This window comes from Gopherus evgoodei, chromosome 6 (genome assembly GCF_007399415.2).
Source record: "Gopherus evgoodei ecotype Sinaloan lineage chromosome 6, rGopEvg1_v1.p, whole genome shotgun sequence".
Taxonomy (NCBI): domain Eukaryota; kingdom Metazoa; phylum Chordata; order Testudines; family Testudinidae; genus Gopherus; species Gopherus evgoodei.
The window spans coordinates 82795539-82813623 of record NC_044327.1 but is presented as its reverse complement, the minus strand read 5'-3'; the positions used below and the strand labels follow the sequence as shown (position 1 = coordinate 82813623).

Sequence of the window (18085 nt, the reverse complement as noted above, 5' to 3'; positions counted from 1 at the left end):
ATAAATAGTCAGAAATGTTTATTCACATTACACAAATATGTTGGCAACTATTGGAACATAATCTTTCAGCTATCATTCCTAAAATCAATATTTTCCCCCCAAACAACAAGTTGCATCAGATCTACTCAGGATACATCTTTCTACCAACATTTATGTAGACCCATAATTTTTTAAAAAATACATCAGTCAACAATGAAAGTTTGAAGGGCCAAGGACCAATTTCAACCGGAGCCCAATGTTAAAGACTTCTTAATAAAAAATCAAATAAAGATAAACAAAACAAAGACTGTACAAGTATCAGGGGATATCCATGTTAGTCTGTATCCACAAAAATAACAAGGAGTCCAGTGGCACCTTAAAGACTAACAGATTTATTTAGGCATAAGCTTTTGTGGGTAAAAAACCCCACTTCTTCAGATGCATGAAGTGAAAGTACTGTAGTCCAATGCTTCTGAATTCATATGCTTCAGTTATTGATGTGCCCAAACACTTCAAGTCTAGGTAAAAACTCTGTAGGAAAGAGGATATACCCATCCTCTTTCACTCCATGCATCTGAAGAAGTGAGGTTTTTTACTCATGAAAGCTTATGTCTAAATAAAGTCTGTACAGAAAATCCAAAGGGCATAATAGCTAATACTGTGAAGTTTCATACTGATGGGCTACCTTTTTTAGAGAAAAACATGAATTTATGCCTCAATTTAAGCATATTTTAGAACACAACCTTAGATATGGAGCTGCAAGGAGGAGCCTCCATACTAACATGCAGCTATTGAGGGAAAAAATGTATAACTTTGCTTTTATACATTTTTTCCTACAAATAATGTTTTACTAGATTCTGTGAAAGCAGCATTGTGAAAAAGAAGTCACTATGTTAAAAAGTTGCAATGTGATGAGTATAAAGGAAATTTCCTACAGGGACCAAAAGCAAAGAGAAAAACAATGAGACAAATTTAAATGATGGCTATCTCCTCTTTCCTACAGAGCTGTTACTTAGGCCATGTCCAGACTACCCGTCGTATCGGCGGGTTAAAATCGATTGCTCGGGGATCGATATATCGCGTCTAATCTAGACGTGATATATCGATCCCCGAGTGCACTTATATCGATTCCGGAACTCCATCAACCCCAACGGAGTTCCAGAATCGACACGGAATGCCACGAACATCGATCCCGCGCAGTGTGGACGGGTGAGTAATTCGATCTTAGATATTCGACTTCAGCTACGTTATTCACGTAGCTGAAGTTGCGTATCTAAGATCGATTTCCCCCCTCTAGTGTGGACCAGCCCTTAGACTTGAAGTGTTTGGGCACTTCAATAACTGAAGCATATGAATTTAGAGACAGTACAAAATAATTAGTCTATGCATTGAAAACTGAAATGGTTTAATGTCTCCGGTTTTACTGAAACATAGTTAGTATTTTCTAGCAAAAGTACTACAAATATAACAACTTCCCGTTATCCACAGCATGTTATTTTAAGTTAAAGGAAAGAAAACAGTCATGCACCCATGAAATGTTCTGCAATCATATTATGAAAGTTAAAAACAAAAGACTTCCTTCCAGATTTAACTTGCTTTATAGACTTGCATATTTTAAGAAGAAAAAAAAAAGGCATAAGTTTATTGACTGACTCATGGAAAAACTGCCAGCAATCAAATGAATGCAATGTGAATTAATTTGCATACTCAAGTTAGTTTGAGGGAAGGGAAGAAAAAGAGAGGAAAAAGCATTTTGAACAAAACAGAAAATGTTAGAAAACAAGAAATGCTGTCATTTCCTCTGTTTGGTAGCTCCCTAACTCCCTTACCATCTGTAGACAATGACAAATCCATTGTCACCCTCAATAGAATAAAACATCACAGAGCATTTCTTTATAGCCTCTGAAAGCTACTGGTTCCCTTGGATTAGCAACAGAGACAAAATTACCCTAGATCTGGCTTGCCTCTCTTTTTGGTGGCGAGACACTCTTTTCCATTCCTTCACCACAAAACACAATAACCACTTCCTCCCGAAAAAAACTAAAATAACTTAAAACATTACGGTATTTCGATAGACTATTTTTAACAAAAGTTCACCAAATCCAGACATCTTTAATTATTCAAATGTTAAATAGACAATACAATCATTACTTCTTTTCCCTCTGTGTATAAGCTTAGAGAGGAGATAGTAATCACATTGCTAAATTGCTTAGCAACTGTGGGTAAAAAAGCTAATAAGTTATAATTTATATGTGAAAAGCTTGCAGGGGGTTAGTAGCACACCTCTAGTGCTATTGAGATTTCATGCTGAGAATTCCATTTCAAACTGGCAGTTGTCTCAAAACACTGCAACAGACAACAGTTCAAAAATGTAAATGTCACAATGACTGGTAAAATAGGCTTCCATATGGTGATTTGTTGCTATCTTTCCCATTAGCCTAGCAGTAACTTCTATAAATCACTTTCAGACTGAAAACAACCTTTGTGAACAGCTTCATAATGAATCCATGTGTTGAATCAATCTTATTAGATTCAAAAGTGTTGGGGGAAGGTAATTTTGAATAGTTTCAATTAGACTAAGGTAACTCCTAGGAGCCAAATTTGCTCACCTTATGCAAAAGTTCAAGTAAATGAGCTTTGTCCCAGGCAGTTTTGCTAGGGCTGGGGGATAGAATCTCTCTCAACAGGCAGTCAAGCATCCAGTACAGTAACCCATAGCCACTATTTGAGTTCATTAGCTGTAGTAATACTCATGGCTGCTAGAACCTCATAAATGGGTGGAGGGAAAGATTAGGTTAATTTAGTTTGTAGACCCACCCTCACCATGCCTTTCTGCGTGGTGGCACATATTAAACAACAATGTAGTGCTCTAAGAGATAGTGGGATGCAGGCATCCAAGTGTGGGCTCTTTGGAGCCTTATCTCCCATGTGCAGCTGATGTAGATGGGTTCCACTGTTATTATTCCCTATGAACCCAGATGAGAAAAGCAAGATTTGATTCTAAATCAACAAAACTTTCCAGTACAAGAACATAGAGAATATAGACAGACACTAAGAACATTAGTGAAACAGTGAAACTTTACCTGCAACCACTGTGACTGATCACTATGACCTGAAGTCCAGGCATTCACTTTGCCTTGTTTGTCTAGCCGGGCTTTCCTAGGTTCCCAAGTGAACATGTCCATGTTGAGTGTTCTGAAGATGCTGGAGGCAGTAATCTGATAGTCCTGTATATGCCCTGATTTCATCCCCAGAGGTTCAGAGCAACCTGAAAAAAGGGAGTATGTATGAGGCATCTGGCTAGGTACAGGGAGAAGTACTGGGTCAGCAATAGTCAAAACCAGATAGGAAGCGATGCTTGGGCTCCTGAATACCTTAAACAATCAGGTGGAGGCACCATCAGTTAGCAGTTAAGAACCCAGGCCATTGAAACACACTCCAGCTAAAGCAGAATAACACTGGGTTAAGGGCTCTTGTTGATGACTGGCTGCCCTTAGAGGTACGGAGACCCATAAACCATCTTACAGGGGGAAAAAGAAGAAAGCAGTTCCCAGAGAACGGGCCCTAGGGAATCAGGAACATCTTTGTAGGAAATTGCAATCAAACCAAAAATTGTCAATTCAAGGCATTTTATTATAACACAAGTTGAAATAATTGAAAACAAGATAGAGAACTCAAAATATTTTCTAACACATTTACAGAGTAAAGTAAAAAAGGTGATTTTTTCCCCCCAGTCCTTTTCATTAGTTTCAGCCTCATGTATAGATATGAATTCCTATTCAGCACATAACCATTGTTTCCTTTAATTTATTCTACTCTACTCTTATACCATGTACCATTGCAGTGGTGTCTTAACACCAAGGAATGGAATTCTACAAAATTCCATTTCTTTCTTACTGCTACTAGTGCTGAGGAAAATTCCCTGAGTACTAATCACATCTGTACTTTTTCATAACTTGATATCATGCCAAAAAACATATACCAGCAGCAAGGTATAGACTACAGATATTATAGCTGGGAGAGGGGGGAGCTTCCTCTGGAGAACTAAGCAGGGATTGTCTGTTAAAATCAGTTGGCCATATCCCATATGATTTACTGTGACTGAAGATGAGGATGGACATTGATGGATATTGGTCCTTTCTTTCCTCTCCTCTTAAGTTTCTAAGATAAAATTATACAAGTGATTCTAAACAGACATGATGCTGTGCAATGAATCATGAGGTTAATCACTGGGCAGAGGCAGGGTGCAACTGGATCTACTAGGAGGAAGAATAGGTTGGAGCAGAGTTAAGGACAATAAGAAGTTTTTTTAATGTATTAGGAACAACAACAACAAAAAATCCTGACAATGTTATTGGTCCATTACTAGATGGAAATGGTAGAATTATCAATAATAATGCAGAAAAGGCAGAAGTATTCAATAAATATTTCTGTTCTGTATTTGGAAGAAAAACAAACAACATAATCTCATCATATGGTGATAACAACACTCTTTCCATTCCACTATCTATGGCGGATGTTAAACAGAAGATAGCGAACTTCGATGTTTTTAATTCAGCAGGTCCAGATAACTAGATTCCAAAAGTTTTAAAGAGCTATCTGAGGAGATCATGGACTGTTAAATGTAAATTTGAATGTAAATTTTGGAGCACTGAGGAATTCCAGAAGAGTGGAAGAAAGTCAGTATTACTTTTAAAAAGGGTAAACAGGATGACCTGGGTAATTATAGGCCTGGCAGCCTGACATCGATACCAGGCAAGATAATGGAGTGATTGATACAGGATTTGATTAATAAAGAATTAAAAGAGGGTAATGAAATTAATGTCAATCAACAAGGGTTTATGAACAATAGATCCTGTCAAAGTAGCCTGGTATTTTTTTGTGATGATATTACAAGTTTGGTTGATAAGGGTAATAGTGTTGATGTAATATACTTAGATTTTCAAATGCATTTGACTTGGTACCACACAACATTTTGATTAAAAAGTTAGAATTTGGAATTAACATGACACACATTAGGTGGATTAAAAATTGGCTCACAGATAGATCTCAAAATGTAACTGCAAGTGGGGAATTGTCATTGAGTGGGTGTGCTTCCAGTGGAGTTTGAGGATCAGCTCTTGGCCCAATGCGATTTTAATTTTTTTTTTAATCAATGATGGAAATAAAACACCAAATTATTACTGATAACGTTTGTAGATGACACAAATTGGGGGAGTGGTAAATAATGAAGGGGACAGATCACTGATTCAGAGCAATCTGGATCACTTGGTCAACTAAGCACAAGCAAACAATATGGGCTTTAATAAGATTAAATATATACATCTAGGAACAAACAATGCAGACCAAATACAGAATGGGGGACTTGATCCTGGGTGGCAGGGATGATGAAAAAGATTTGGGGATCATAGCTCCCAATGTGATGATGTGGCTAAAAGAGCAAATGCCAATCCTGGGATGCATAAACAGAGGAATCTCAAGTAGGAGTGGAGAGATTATTTTACCTCTATATTTGGCACTGGTGCAACCACTGCTGGAATAGTGTGTCCAGTTCTGGTGTTCACAATTGAAGAAGCATGTTGATAAACTGGAGTGGATTCAGAGAAGAGCCATAGGAATGATTAAAGGCTTAGAAAACATGCCTTATAGTGACAGAATTATAGAGGTCTAAATACCTAAATAGGGAACATATATGTAATAATGGGCTCTTCAGTCTAGCAGAGAATGATACAACATGATCCAATGGCTGGAAGCTGAAGCTAGATTGATTACGACTGGATATAAAACAAATTTCTGACAGTGAGGCTAATTAACCATTGGTGTAATTTACTATGAGTTGTGGTGGATTCTTCACCACTGACAATTTTTAAATCAAACTTGCAAGTTTTTCTAAAAGACATGTTCCAGGAATTACTTTGGGGAAATTCTATGGCCTGTGTTAGACAGGAAGTCAAAGAGGATGAACACAATACTTCTGCTGTCATAACCTCCATAGATCAGAAGGCAACCACCATACGATGGCAGCACAGTCACAAGAGAACAGAGGCCGATGGGCTGTGTGGCTCTTGTGGTAAAAAAGGAATAAGGAAAAGGTAGGGTACGTGGCTGACTAGGAGAATGGTTAAGGTTTTGTCTACCCTGCAATTAGAGGTATGATTGCAGCACAAGTAGACATACCTGAGCTAACTTTGATCTAGTTAGCTTGAGTAACAATAGCAGTGAAGCTGCTGCAGCAAATGCCATACAAGCTCATCTAGGACCCTGCACTGCCACCTATGCCATGCTGCTGCAGCCTCACTGCTATTGTTATTCAAGCTACTTAGCTCAGCTATGTCGACTCGTACTGCAGTCAGACCTCTAACTGTAGTGTAGGAATACCTTGAGGCCATGTCTACACTGCAATTGGGACATGTAATTCTCAGATTGGGCAGATGTACATGCACTGACTCTGCTCAAGTTAGTGTGCAAAAAAACCAAAGTGAGGCCACAGTGGTATGATGGCGACTCAGGCTAGTTGCCAAAGAAAACCCTGTCTGAGGGCTTGTTTTCACTACCACGCTATATCTATAGGAGTGGGAGGGAGCAATATATAGGTCTTGACTGGAGATTGAAATGAGAGAGATTCATTCATTGGTTTAGAAAGGCAGTTTGCTTATTATTCGATATCAAAGTATCACTACTGGATTACTAGGGCTGTCCTTAAGAGTGCTTCATCTGAAGAAGGGGTGGGGTGAGGAGGAAGGGGAAAGTCCCTGATACAGAAAAATGGGCTGTCAAAACCGTTTGCGCTAGAGTTGAAAAACAATACATCACAGAAAATGAAACCATCAGTTGCATTCATCTACTTTTTCTACTTTGCACCCACCCTTATACATGCTTGTGCACACACATAATTTTACACTTTTTCTTTCCAGCTTCACAACTTACAGGGAAGAAGAGGATACCACAAATCTTAAACTGCTAGCAGAAAGAGAGGCAGAGCTACTAGAGCAGGAGGTAACATTATATGGATACAGGAGTAGGGACAACAAATTATTGCTATATCAAAGAAAATTACATCCATTATACATCACATATTTAATTGAATACTTCCAGAAAAAAACAAAAAACAACCTCCCTTGCCTCCTCCTCCTCCCCCAACACACAAATGTAATTTCTGATGTCTGGGCTTTGAACAAGGGTGCAAAGGACCTGTAAAGGAGACTTCTTCAATACTTTGTACGTACAAAAACACCTTTTTATTTAAAAAAAAATGGTGTGAGGGAGTATTATAATACTCATGATTATAAAGACAGGATAGGAAATTATGGAAACAAAAAGGTGATGGCTAGGACATACATGAAGGAAAGACCCAAGAACATAACAAGGGAAGTGTTGGACTGGAATCCCTAGGATAAGGTGCAATGCTGCAGACCAAGGTTAACACAGAAATGCATACTAGAAGCGGAACTGAAAGCTCTCAGAATGACAAGGCAAGAAGCCAAGATGGCACTAGGAGACCAATAATTCAGGGTCTGGAGATTGGGATAATCCATACTCAGGTGCAGACATGCTCTCTATGGTCTTTGGTTGAAGCACATCTTGTCTGTCAGTTTGCCCGCGTCCTCCACAACACTGAGTACCCCCAACTCCCATTGACTTCAGCAGTGCTCAGCACCTCCCAAGAGGCACTCAGCATGTCATACAATTGTGCAAGAACTCAGAAGTAATCAGTGCCAAAGCTAGAAATTTGCATGCAAGAGTTCCTATCACCTAGACTTGTGCTCAAATTACTATGTTTGTCTTGCCTTATGCTAGAGTTTGTGAAGGAGTGGTAAGAGCAGAACAAGTCAATTATTTTAATACAAGGACTATGTTTTGCCTTGATTGCCGTATGTCTCTACTGGTGAATAAAAAAAAAGATTTTAAGACTTTGCTTATGAAAAATAACAGATTGCTTGGTTATATGAAAATACATATGTTGTCTATAATTCTCATTTGAGAAATCATGTCCATTTGAGAAATCAAACAGGTGTTCTGTAAATTCACGAATGCCAGTCAACAAAAGTGAAGGGCAGCTTCTGCTTCCCTCCTTCATATTGAGTAGTACAGTACCTTACTCTACAGAGGGACACATGAATACTAATGGGACCACTTTCTGAAGAAGGTATCACTCAACATGAGCAAGATTGGCAGAATCTGTTTCTAAATGCAGGGGGTTTCAGGAAAAAAAAAAAAGCCAGGGAAAGAAATAAATGTTCATTTTATAGTTGGCTGGCACAAGAATAGAAAGTGCTTTTGGGCATATAAAATGCACTTATGGCCCTGTTTAGATAGGACTATTGTGCTTAAAGTTAGCCCCGTACCTAAGCATATTGCTGAATTGGGGCCTAGGAAAGGTCCATCTTTTGATCTTGCTACACTTTCTTTAATTAGAAAGGTTTCATTAAAAAAAAGAAAAAGAATCAGTTCTGAAACCCCCAGATCTCTAAGAGTTCACCTCAACCTCAGATAAACCACCTGGAATTAGACTGCATTAGTCAGTCTTTATGTGTAATTGTACTTGGCTTTCCACTGAGGCGGAGTTGTTCTGATGAGCCCAGACTGACAACAGTGCTGAGGAATGGTGACCTTGAAACTGAGATGAGACCACTGAAATGAATTCACTTTAGTAGCTTTCACAGTTCTTTGAGCAAAACAATTCCTGGTCATTCTGGCAAGGACTTATTCTAAATTGTGGTTCCAGAAATAGAAAATGTAGAAAGAAAAATCTAATATACTAAAGCACCTAAGATGGGATTTTCTATTTACTTTCAAATCTATCTGTATTGGAAAAGGGCGACAGTGAGATTAATGCATTAACTTTTAAATTCTGAATCTGGTTTTGATGTCACTAGAGAACCAAGAATTATTTAACTCAGATTGTTGTGATATATCATTCGGGAACTGGATGACTATTGTTCATACAGTAAAACAGAAAGCCAGGTAAAATCATCCTAAAATGAATTTACTGTAGCAATCCCTGTGGTGAAAAGTTGATCTCTTTTGACCGATAAAGAATTTGCATGTTAGAGAGCGGATGGGGTCAAGCATTATATTTATGTGCTATAACTTTTGCTACAACAAACCTTGAGAGGGTTTATATTGGCTCACTAATTTATTTACTTTTTCTCCAAGACACTATCACAGTTTCTGTAGGAAAGTCACAAAACAAATCTAAATCAAATCAAATTCATCAAAAGCAACCAGGCACAATGTATTTTATTTTGCTTTGAAAGTTCTTCAGATGCAGCTTACTGAACTCTTGCAATTTCGAGCTTGTTATACAGTGCCTGTCCAGCATAGTCTAGGAGATAGGGCACGAAACAGGAAGGCAGGACTTGGAGACCTATGTCCAGTTTCCAGCTCTGCCACTGACTTGCTATGTAACCCTGGAGAAGTCACTTGACTTCTGTATCTGTTGTCCCTCCTACATTTTGGCTGGCTTGTCTAGTCAGGCTGTAAGCTGTGGGTGGGGAGCACAGGCTGTCCCTCAGTATGTGTTTGTACAGTGTTTAGCACAATTTTGATTGGTACTTCTAGGTGCTACTGTAAATAAATAATTAGAGAATCACAGAAATGAAGCACTGGAAGTGACCTCTGGTCATCTAATCCAGCCCCTTGCACATAGGCAGGACTAAATATACTTAGATCATCCCTAACAGGTGCTTGTCTAACCTGTTCTTAAAAATCTCCAATGATGGGCATTCCACAACCTCGCTTGGAAACCTGTTTCAGTGCTAAAATGTATTCATAATTAGGAAGTTTTGCTTAACAGCTAACCTAAATCTTCCCTGCTGCAGATTAAGTGGACTATTTGTTGTCCTACCTTCAGGGGACATGGAGAACAATTGATCACCATCCTCTTTATAACAGCCCTTATCGTATTCCCCCTCAATTTTTTTTTAAATCAAGACTAAACATGTCCAGTTGTTTTAACCTTTCTGCATAGATCAGGTTTTTTTAAACCTTTTATCATTTTCATTGCTGTCCTCTGGACGCTCTCCAACTTATCCTCATGTTTCTTAAAGTGTGGTTCCCAGAACTTGACACAATACTCCAACTGAGGCCACACCACTAACAAATAGTGTGGGACAATCACTTTCCATGTCTTACGTCCACCCCAAAAATGATATTAGTCTTTTTCACAACTGCATCACATTATTGACTAATTCCACATGTAGTCTATTATAACCCACAATTCCTTTTTAGCAGTACTACTACCTAGCCAGCGATTCCCCATTTTGTAGTTGGGCATTTGATTTTTTTTTCAAGTATAATACTTTGCACTTGTCTTTATTGAATTCATCTTGTTCATGTCATTTCAATTTGTCAAGGTCATTTTGAATTCTAATCCTCTCCTCCGGAGTGTTAGCAACCCTTCCCAGCCTGGTGTTATCCACCAATTCTATATTCTCTACTCCATTATCCAAGTATTTAATGAAAATGTTGAATAGTACTGGACCCAGGACAGACTCCTGCAGGATCCCACTAGATACGTCCCCCCCGTTAGAAAGCGAACATTGATAACTACACTGTGAGCACAGTCTTTCAGTCAGTTTTGCACTTACCTTATAGTCATTTCATCTACATCACATTTCCCTAGTATGCTTATGAGAATGTCATGTGGGACTGTGTCAGAAGACTTACTAAAATAAAGATACATCATGTTAACTGCTCCCCCCCTCCCATTAGGGCAGTAATCCTGTCAAAGAAGAAATTTAGTTTGGTTTGGCATTACTTGTTCCTCACAAATCAGTGTTGACTATTCCTTATAACCCTATAATCCTCTAGGTGCTTACAAACTGATTGTTTAATAATTTGTTCCAGGTATCAAAGCTAGACAAACTGGTCTATAATTCCCTGGATCCTTTTTGTTCATAGGTGCCATGTTTGCCCTTCTCCAGTCCACTGGGATCTCACCTTTCCTCCATAAGTTCTTAAACATAAAAAGCTAACAGTTCAGAGATTGTTTCAGCTAGCTCCTTAAGTACCCTAGGATTAATTTCATCAGACCCTGCTGACTTGAATACATCTAACGTATTTAAATATTCTTTAACCTGATCATTCCCTATCTTGACTTGCATTCCATTCCTGTGTTTATTTTTAGTTTTGTTAAGCATTTGGTCACTACTTACCTTTTTAGTGACAACTGAAGCAAAATTGGCATTAAATACCCCATGCTGTACCCATTTCAAGCAATAAATAATTTGATGTCAATATGTACAAAAATATATACCCCACTCTAAATACAAAGAATATGAAATTCAACTATGCTGTAACACCACAGATGTCAATGTAATTATAGCAGGAATAAATATTCTAAACCACAGGAACAAAGCAGTTTTATGCTATGACAATGGTGTGTTGTTGGAAAACTCACCTGATAATTCACAGCCAAGAAGTTCCATTCTCAACGTACAGTGTCTTCTGCAAACCTGAGGATATAGTCGAATGTATTGTGATTTTATTGGAGGCGTGAAAGAATTGGCATAGGGAGTGTTGTTGTCCACATTTCCATGGAACACCTATGACGACAAAAAAAAAATCATCATACATTTCAAATAGTACAAGGATGACAACTGGATCCTTACTTTATCTTCATGGACTTGTACATATCCATTTCCTTTTCTAGTCTTCACACCCTGTTTGTCATGTCTTTCCACATTTAGAAGCTTCTCCTTCACCTATGCTCCCCAATCTGACCTGATTCAGCAGGGTATTTGAGTGTAACTTGAAGCATGTGGGCATTTCTAATTTTTGACTTTAGTAGAACTACTCGACGAGTAGTACTCGTGCTTAAAGTAAGGCATGTGTTTAAGAATCTTGCTGAATTGGTATCTCTTGCTCATGCTCCAGCTACTAATACACTAAAATCACATCTTCCCCTCAACTTGTGTATTAAAATGTTCCTGTTCATTTAAGTCTGCAATTATAAACACTGATCCACACTTACTTTTCCCTCCCTCATTTAAGAGCTGATCCAACTTCCGTTAAAATCAGCTGGAGAGATTCCATTGACTGCAATGGGATTCAAATCAGGCCCTTAAAGGATTTTTCTATTCTCTCTTCATTGTAATTAGATATTCTTACACTTCGCTTCTTCGCTCATTACAGTCTTTTCAACACAGCATTCTCTCTGCCTACATGACAGAAACTGTGTCCAACTCTGAAGTGCCTTATTTCTAGCCTACCTCTTACAGTAAAGCAGTCTGTGCTGCTTCGTACAAAAATAAATTCTAACTATATTGTAAACTTTCTTTTTTTTTCTTTCTTTTTTCACAGGAGGACACCATTTTTGCAATGCGGAGATAAGCATTGATGAATGGGTTCTAGGATATCAAGGGTTAACATTAATCTGCCAATGTACTAAAACTAAATCGAAAACAGAGTCATGAGTAATTACTGGTAAAGTAATTAAAATGAAAATCAGTTAAGTGTAATAAACAGGATTATTCTAGCCTGGGGACATCATGTTTATAGAACCATCAATTAAAGAATAAGAAAGTCTTAGCAGACAAAGTGGAAATGCATTGCTATGTTTTCCAGAAAAAATAGTAAGGCAACACAGATAAAAGTGCTTTCTGTGTTAGACAATTAGACTCATCTACTGGAGATACCTTTTGCTTTCAGAAGTCAGATATACTTTGGGATTTTCATTCACACACAGATGACTCAGTCTTACCATATCTTCATTGGTGCCTTTTACTTTGTATGTCAGCCAGGACTTCCCATCATTACTGTATGCAATTTTGTAAGATTTTATATATTCTGGGCTTCCAATCCTCTTGGCACCTTGGGTTATAACTCCAGTGACTCTCATCTTCCTTTGCAAGTTTATCTGCAATAACAATACAATATCATTGGTAACCATCAGAGGGACACAGCTGCTATGATGACACTAAATTGTTGTTCTAACTCAAACACAAAAAAACCCAGTTCTTCATTCTGTAGCATTTTGATTGATTGTCTCTACATTTCATTTGATCATAAATGTGAAAAAAAACAATAGTTTGCCGCCAAAGCTACATACTGTATTATCTGTGTATGTGTTGCAATGTGTCTACAGCTAAGATTTAATCTTCCATTCCATTAGAAGACTGATTTTGACCTCCCCCCCAACTCTAATATCATAAGAATCTTCATTGCATGGTCCTCTGCCATAGTAAAATATTTCTGGAAAGTCTGAAGCAAAACAGAATAGGGATTTCCAACATATGGGTGCTCCAAAAGGAAAAAAAAATCTGTGTTTGACCTTTCAAAAAGATTTCTTTTAATGGGTTTGATTGTAAGCTCATCTGAGGCAGGGATGTTCTTTCTAGTTTGTGTTTGTTCTAGCACAGTGGGGCCCTCCTGGCCCATGACTGGGACCTCTAGGCACTACAATAACACAAACAAATTAACAACAACAATCAACAAAATAACTGCATGCACTCACGCCAAAGTGCTCAAGATTTCCTCAGCTTTGAAGACAAGCCATAGAAATGAAACAGATTCAGTGCATTTAAGACTTCTGAAACTGGAAAATTTTGAATACATGTTATCTGCAGGTGGAAAAAAATGGCTGTTTTTCATCAGTAAGCTCTTTCTCTCTCAGTGTAATCCTCACTTGGAATTTCCAGTCTTTCCAATGTTTCTATCCTTTGAGAGACTGCAAGATTCATTTCCCCCCATTACTAATTGATAAACATTTATTCAACTTTCCCTTGGACGGATTTTATATCTATTATACACATGCATACAGTCAGTGGGATTTCCTTCTCATACACCAGCATAATTCCCTTGCCTTCAATGGACTTATACTTGATTGACATCCTTATAAATGAGGTGAAACAGACCCCTAAAAGTTACAGCTCAGGGGCCTGTTTGTCTTCAAATATACAGTTATAAATATGGAGTAACTCTACTGAAGTCAATGGAATTACACCAGTATAACACTGGTGTAAGGGGAGAATCAGGCCCAATATATTTACAATCAAATTTTAAGTACAGCAATTCACAGTTCTTTTCCCCCATCCTTCTGAAAAAAAACAATTAATAAAACAGCAAAATCTGTTGAAGTGGTCCACGCCAGGGACTGACAATTATACTAACTGAGAGGAGTCTCCCAATTAAGGAAAAATAGATTTGTGCTCAGTACATTGGAGTATAGTTTAGCATGGTGTCTTATTATAAGAGGTTGCCTAATAAGGGTGATTTAATATACTTTTCACTCTGTATATGGCAAATCTTAAACATGCACAAACAAAAACAGTATGTCACCTAACCTTGCAATATTTACAAAAAACAATCAAACCAAACAGTGCCTCCTGCCCCCAAGTCTGACAAGTGATAGCTAAGTTAAAGAGCGCACAATTATAGCTAACTTGCCGCCCAGCTCCATTGACTCCCACCATAAATTAATTTCAGGGTAACAGAGAAACAAGTTAATTCCAATTATATCTTCTTTGACACTGTTATTCAAATGGATAACCATTTTCCAACTGCACCAACAGTTCTCACACATGTATACAGATTTTTTTTTAATTCTAATATGGCTTTTTTGTACAAGTCTGCCCTCCAATGATTTATATGGTAAATATTAATATAACTAACTAAAGCTTTTTGAAACCCACCTCCCTAATGCTGGAGAAACAATGGCTACTAACAGCATCCATGACTGCAACAGCAAACAAAGAGTAACTATTAATGGAAAGAGGTTAGATCAGAGGGAGGTCTCCAGTGGGGTTCCACATGGATCTGTTCTGGGTTTGGTGTTCTTTAACATCTTTACTAATGATCTGGATGTAAGTATAAGAGCATACTGATCAAGTCTGCAGATGCCACAAAGTTGTGGGGAGGGTTGCCAACACTTTGGAGGACAGAGATAAAATTCAGAGAGAGTCCGGACTATAGACAACAAATTAAATTCAACAAAGACAAATTAAGGTGCTATACTTAAGGAAGAAAAGCCAACTGCATAAATACAGCATGGGGGATAACTGGCTTGGCAGCAGCACAGCTGAGAAGGATCTGGGAGTTGTGGTGGATCACAACCTCAACATGAGTCAGCAATGTGATGGTGTTGCAAAAAAAGTGAATGAAACAGAGGTATAGCATGGAAGTCCCTGGAGGTGATAGTTCTGCTTGACTTGATACTGGTTAGGCCTCAGCTGGAGTACTGTGTCCAATATTGGCACCAATGTACAGACAGGATGTACAAGAAACTGGGAAAGATCCAAAGGCAAGTGACAAAGATGATCAAGAGATGGAATGCAAGCTATATGAGCAAAGGCTGAATGAACTGGGTCTGTTTAGTTTGGAAAAGAGGAGATTAAGGGGAGATATGATAGCTGTCTTCAGATACTTGAAAGGTTGCCATAAAAGAGGATAGAGAAAAGTTGTTCTCTTTTGCCGTAAAGGGCAGGTCAAGGGGCAATGGATTCAAACTACAGCCTAGGAGATTTAAATTAAATCTCAGGAAAAAACTTCCTAACTGTAAAACAAGAGGACAATGGAACAGACTGCCTTGGGAGACTGCGGAGGCTCCTTCACTGGATGTTTTCAAAAGGAGGCTGGATAGCATCTTGGCAGGTAGTTAGACTAGATGACCCTTGCTGTCCCTTTTACCCCTATGATTCTAACCCCTTTGACACTATACTCCTGTGAGCCCCCTCTCCCCTCATGTTTGGAAGAGTTGAATGCTCTTGGAGGAGGTGTTTTGGGTCTTTTGTTTGTATACCTCTAACCTGATATAACGCTATCCTCTGGAGCCAAAAAATCTTACCGCCTTATAGGTGAAACCGCATTATAGGTGAAACTGCATTATATCAACTTGCTTTGATCCACCGGAGCATGCAGCCACGCCCCCTCTGGAGCACTGCTTTACAGCGTTATATCTGAATTCGTGTTATATCGGGTCACATTATATCGGGGTAGAGGTGTAGTTATAAAAACATGAAATTAAAGGGTGCTCCTGCCAAATGACTACACATGAAAACTTTAGCCATATCATTGCCTTGCCTAATTAAAATAGTTACTTTCCTTTACTTATGGAATTTGAGTACTGTTTGACCTGTGACTTGATACTTTAAGAAGTAAGTTTTCTGTGCTCCACTCACATTCAAGCACCTCCATATCCATGTACTTTTAGGTAAAAACTATGCCTCCTTTTATTTAGTCCTAAGTTTTAACCATTTTTTTTTTTGGTCTTTCTGGGTCTCTGTTTCTGCTCTGAATCACTGAGCATTGGCTTTCAGCGCTGCTGAGCTTCATGCAGTGTTCCAATCAGATTTAAAAATAAGAAACTGGATGCTATACAATATGCTTGATTTAGGTCTCTGTTTCTTCAGTACTTCTGAGAAAACCCACAGAAGGGGAAAAAAGTACCTTGAAATTCCAAGAACTTTCATGTGTATAAAAATCTCAGGGGCTAATTTGACAGATATAACTCCATGAAGTCAAAAGAATTACAGCAGAAGAGAAACTGTCCCATAGTGTCTGTGTTCTATTATGACCTTTACGTTTGCCAAGCCAGAGCCTAGGAAAATACAAAATATTACAACTGTGCAGTAACTATAACTAAAAGCAGTAGGTGAAAGCTTTCTTACTAAGTGCATTTAGTAGGAAATAAAGTTCCCAGTATGGAATAAGAACTAGCGCTTTTAGCGATACAATCTTTTAAAAAACTCAGTCCTCTGTGGTAATTGTGAAGAAAAACAACTCAAGTTAATTATTAGACCTTAGGCTTTAGGGATACAGAAAAAGCAAGGACCTAGGAAATAACGTGATACATTTTAATTATATAGCTATTTGTGAGCTAAAATAAACAAGCAGATGAAAGGCATTAAGATAAGAACAACAATTTGACACATCATTTTTAAAAGACAGGAGTTTATTGGCATAAAGAAAATTAAGCATAAAAACTATTATATCTATCTAGACATAACAAGGATGGAGAACGTCAATAATACCCTGATGAAAGAAACTCACACTATTAAAGATTAGATGCTGGAGGAAAAACACCCTTTACGGAAATTTGGATCTTTGCCACTGAAGAATTCCTAAGAGCAAGGAAAGGGATCAGTTTCATAGTCTTTATTCATTGAGGTAGCCCAATAGGATTATTCACATGAATAGAGCTGCAGGATTGGCCCAATATAAAACAAAGGGCTCCAATTCTATTAATAATATGGCATATAAAATAATTCCTCTGTTACTCAAAAATTATGGGTCAAATTCTGCCATCCTTACTCATGCCAGACAGCAGTTGACGAGACTTGTTGAATAAGGTTCTGTTCAATACTAGTATCAGAATCTACCACTCAGTGACTAGTTAATGCAGTTTTAGTAGAGAAGCTCATTTGCGACTAGGTCATACAATCCTTATTCACACTGGTGAGCACTTACTCACTCAAGTAACACTCCAAAGATCTCAAAGAAAAGAGTTTTGTGAATTTGACCTCTGTTCAAAAAGTAGGGTTACTTGTGTAAGTAAGTGTGCAACAATGTAAGAGTTGCACAAACTAGCCCTTATAAAATAATTCTCAGTTTATGGGATATAACCTAATTCGAGACCTTTGATCACAACAAGATAAACAATCAGAAGCTCCTAGAGTTGGGCGGATGCAGTGGGGTGAGGGCAGAGCTATGCCATGCCTTACTGTGCCCTGGCCAGGAGGTATGACCTGGCACTGGGCAAACAGTTGTCCAAGGATGAAGCAGGTTTTTGTCTGGTCTGCTCTCCTGGAGGCATCAGGACTGAATCTACATTCATTTACACCAGCTTCACACTGGTGTAACTTTATTGTCTTCAGTGAAGTTAATCCCGACTCACGGTAGAGTAAGTGTGAAGTAAGTGGAAAAAGTAAGGAGAATCTGGCCCATTGTGTCTGAGTCAAGCTCCCACTAAAATGCTGTATCAAATCCTCCTTATATCAAGGCTGTGGCTCATGGGAGCTGGGGTACTTAATTCCCCTAGACACTTTTGAAAATCCCACTCAACCTTGAATTATTTTTCATCCTTTTGACCCTTTTAGCTACAGTCACCCTGGTTCCCATGGGTCTGCATACTGCAGGATCAGGGCCTAATATATAAAACCACCCCAGG

At 38.3% G+C, this 18085-nt stretch overlaps 1 protein-coding gene across 2 annotated transcripts in view; it reads right to left on the bottom strand.

Annotated features, from left to right (window-relative positions):
- EDIL3 (EGF like repeats and discoidin domains 3) overlaps nucleotides 1-18085 on the bottom strand; it is a 442715-nt gene that overhangs the window by 95056 nt on the left and 329574 nt on the right. For both annotated transcript variants that reach the window (XM_030567391.1, XM_030567392.1), the window contains 3 exons: nucleotides 12683-12838; nucleotides 11381-11525; nucleotides 3063-3247 (listed from right to left, as the gene is read on the bottom strand). In XM_030567391.1, coding sequence (XP_030423251.1) covers nucleotides 3063-3247; nucleotides 11381-11525; nucleotides 12683-12838 — 486 coding nt within the window. The remainder of the gene's footprint in view (nucleotides 1-3062; nucleotides 3248-11380; nucleotides 11526-12682; nucleotides 12839-18085) is intronic.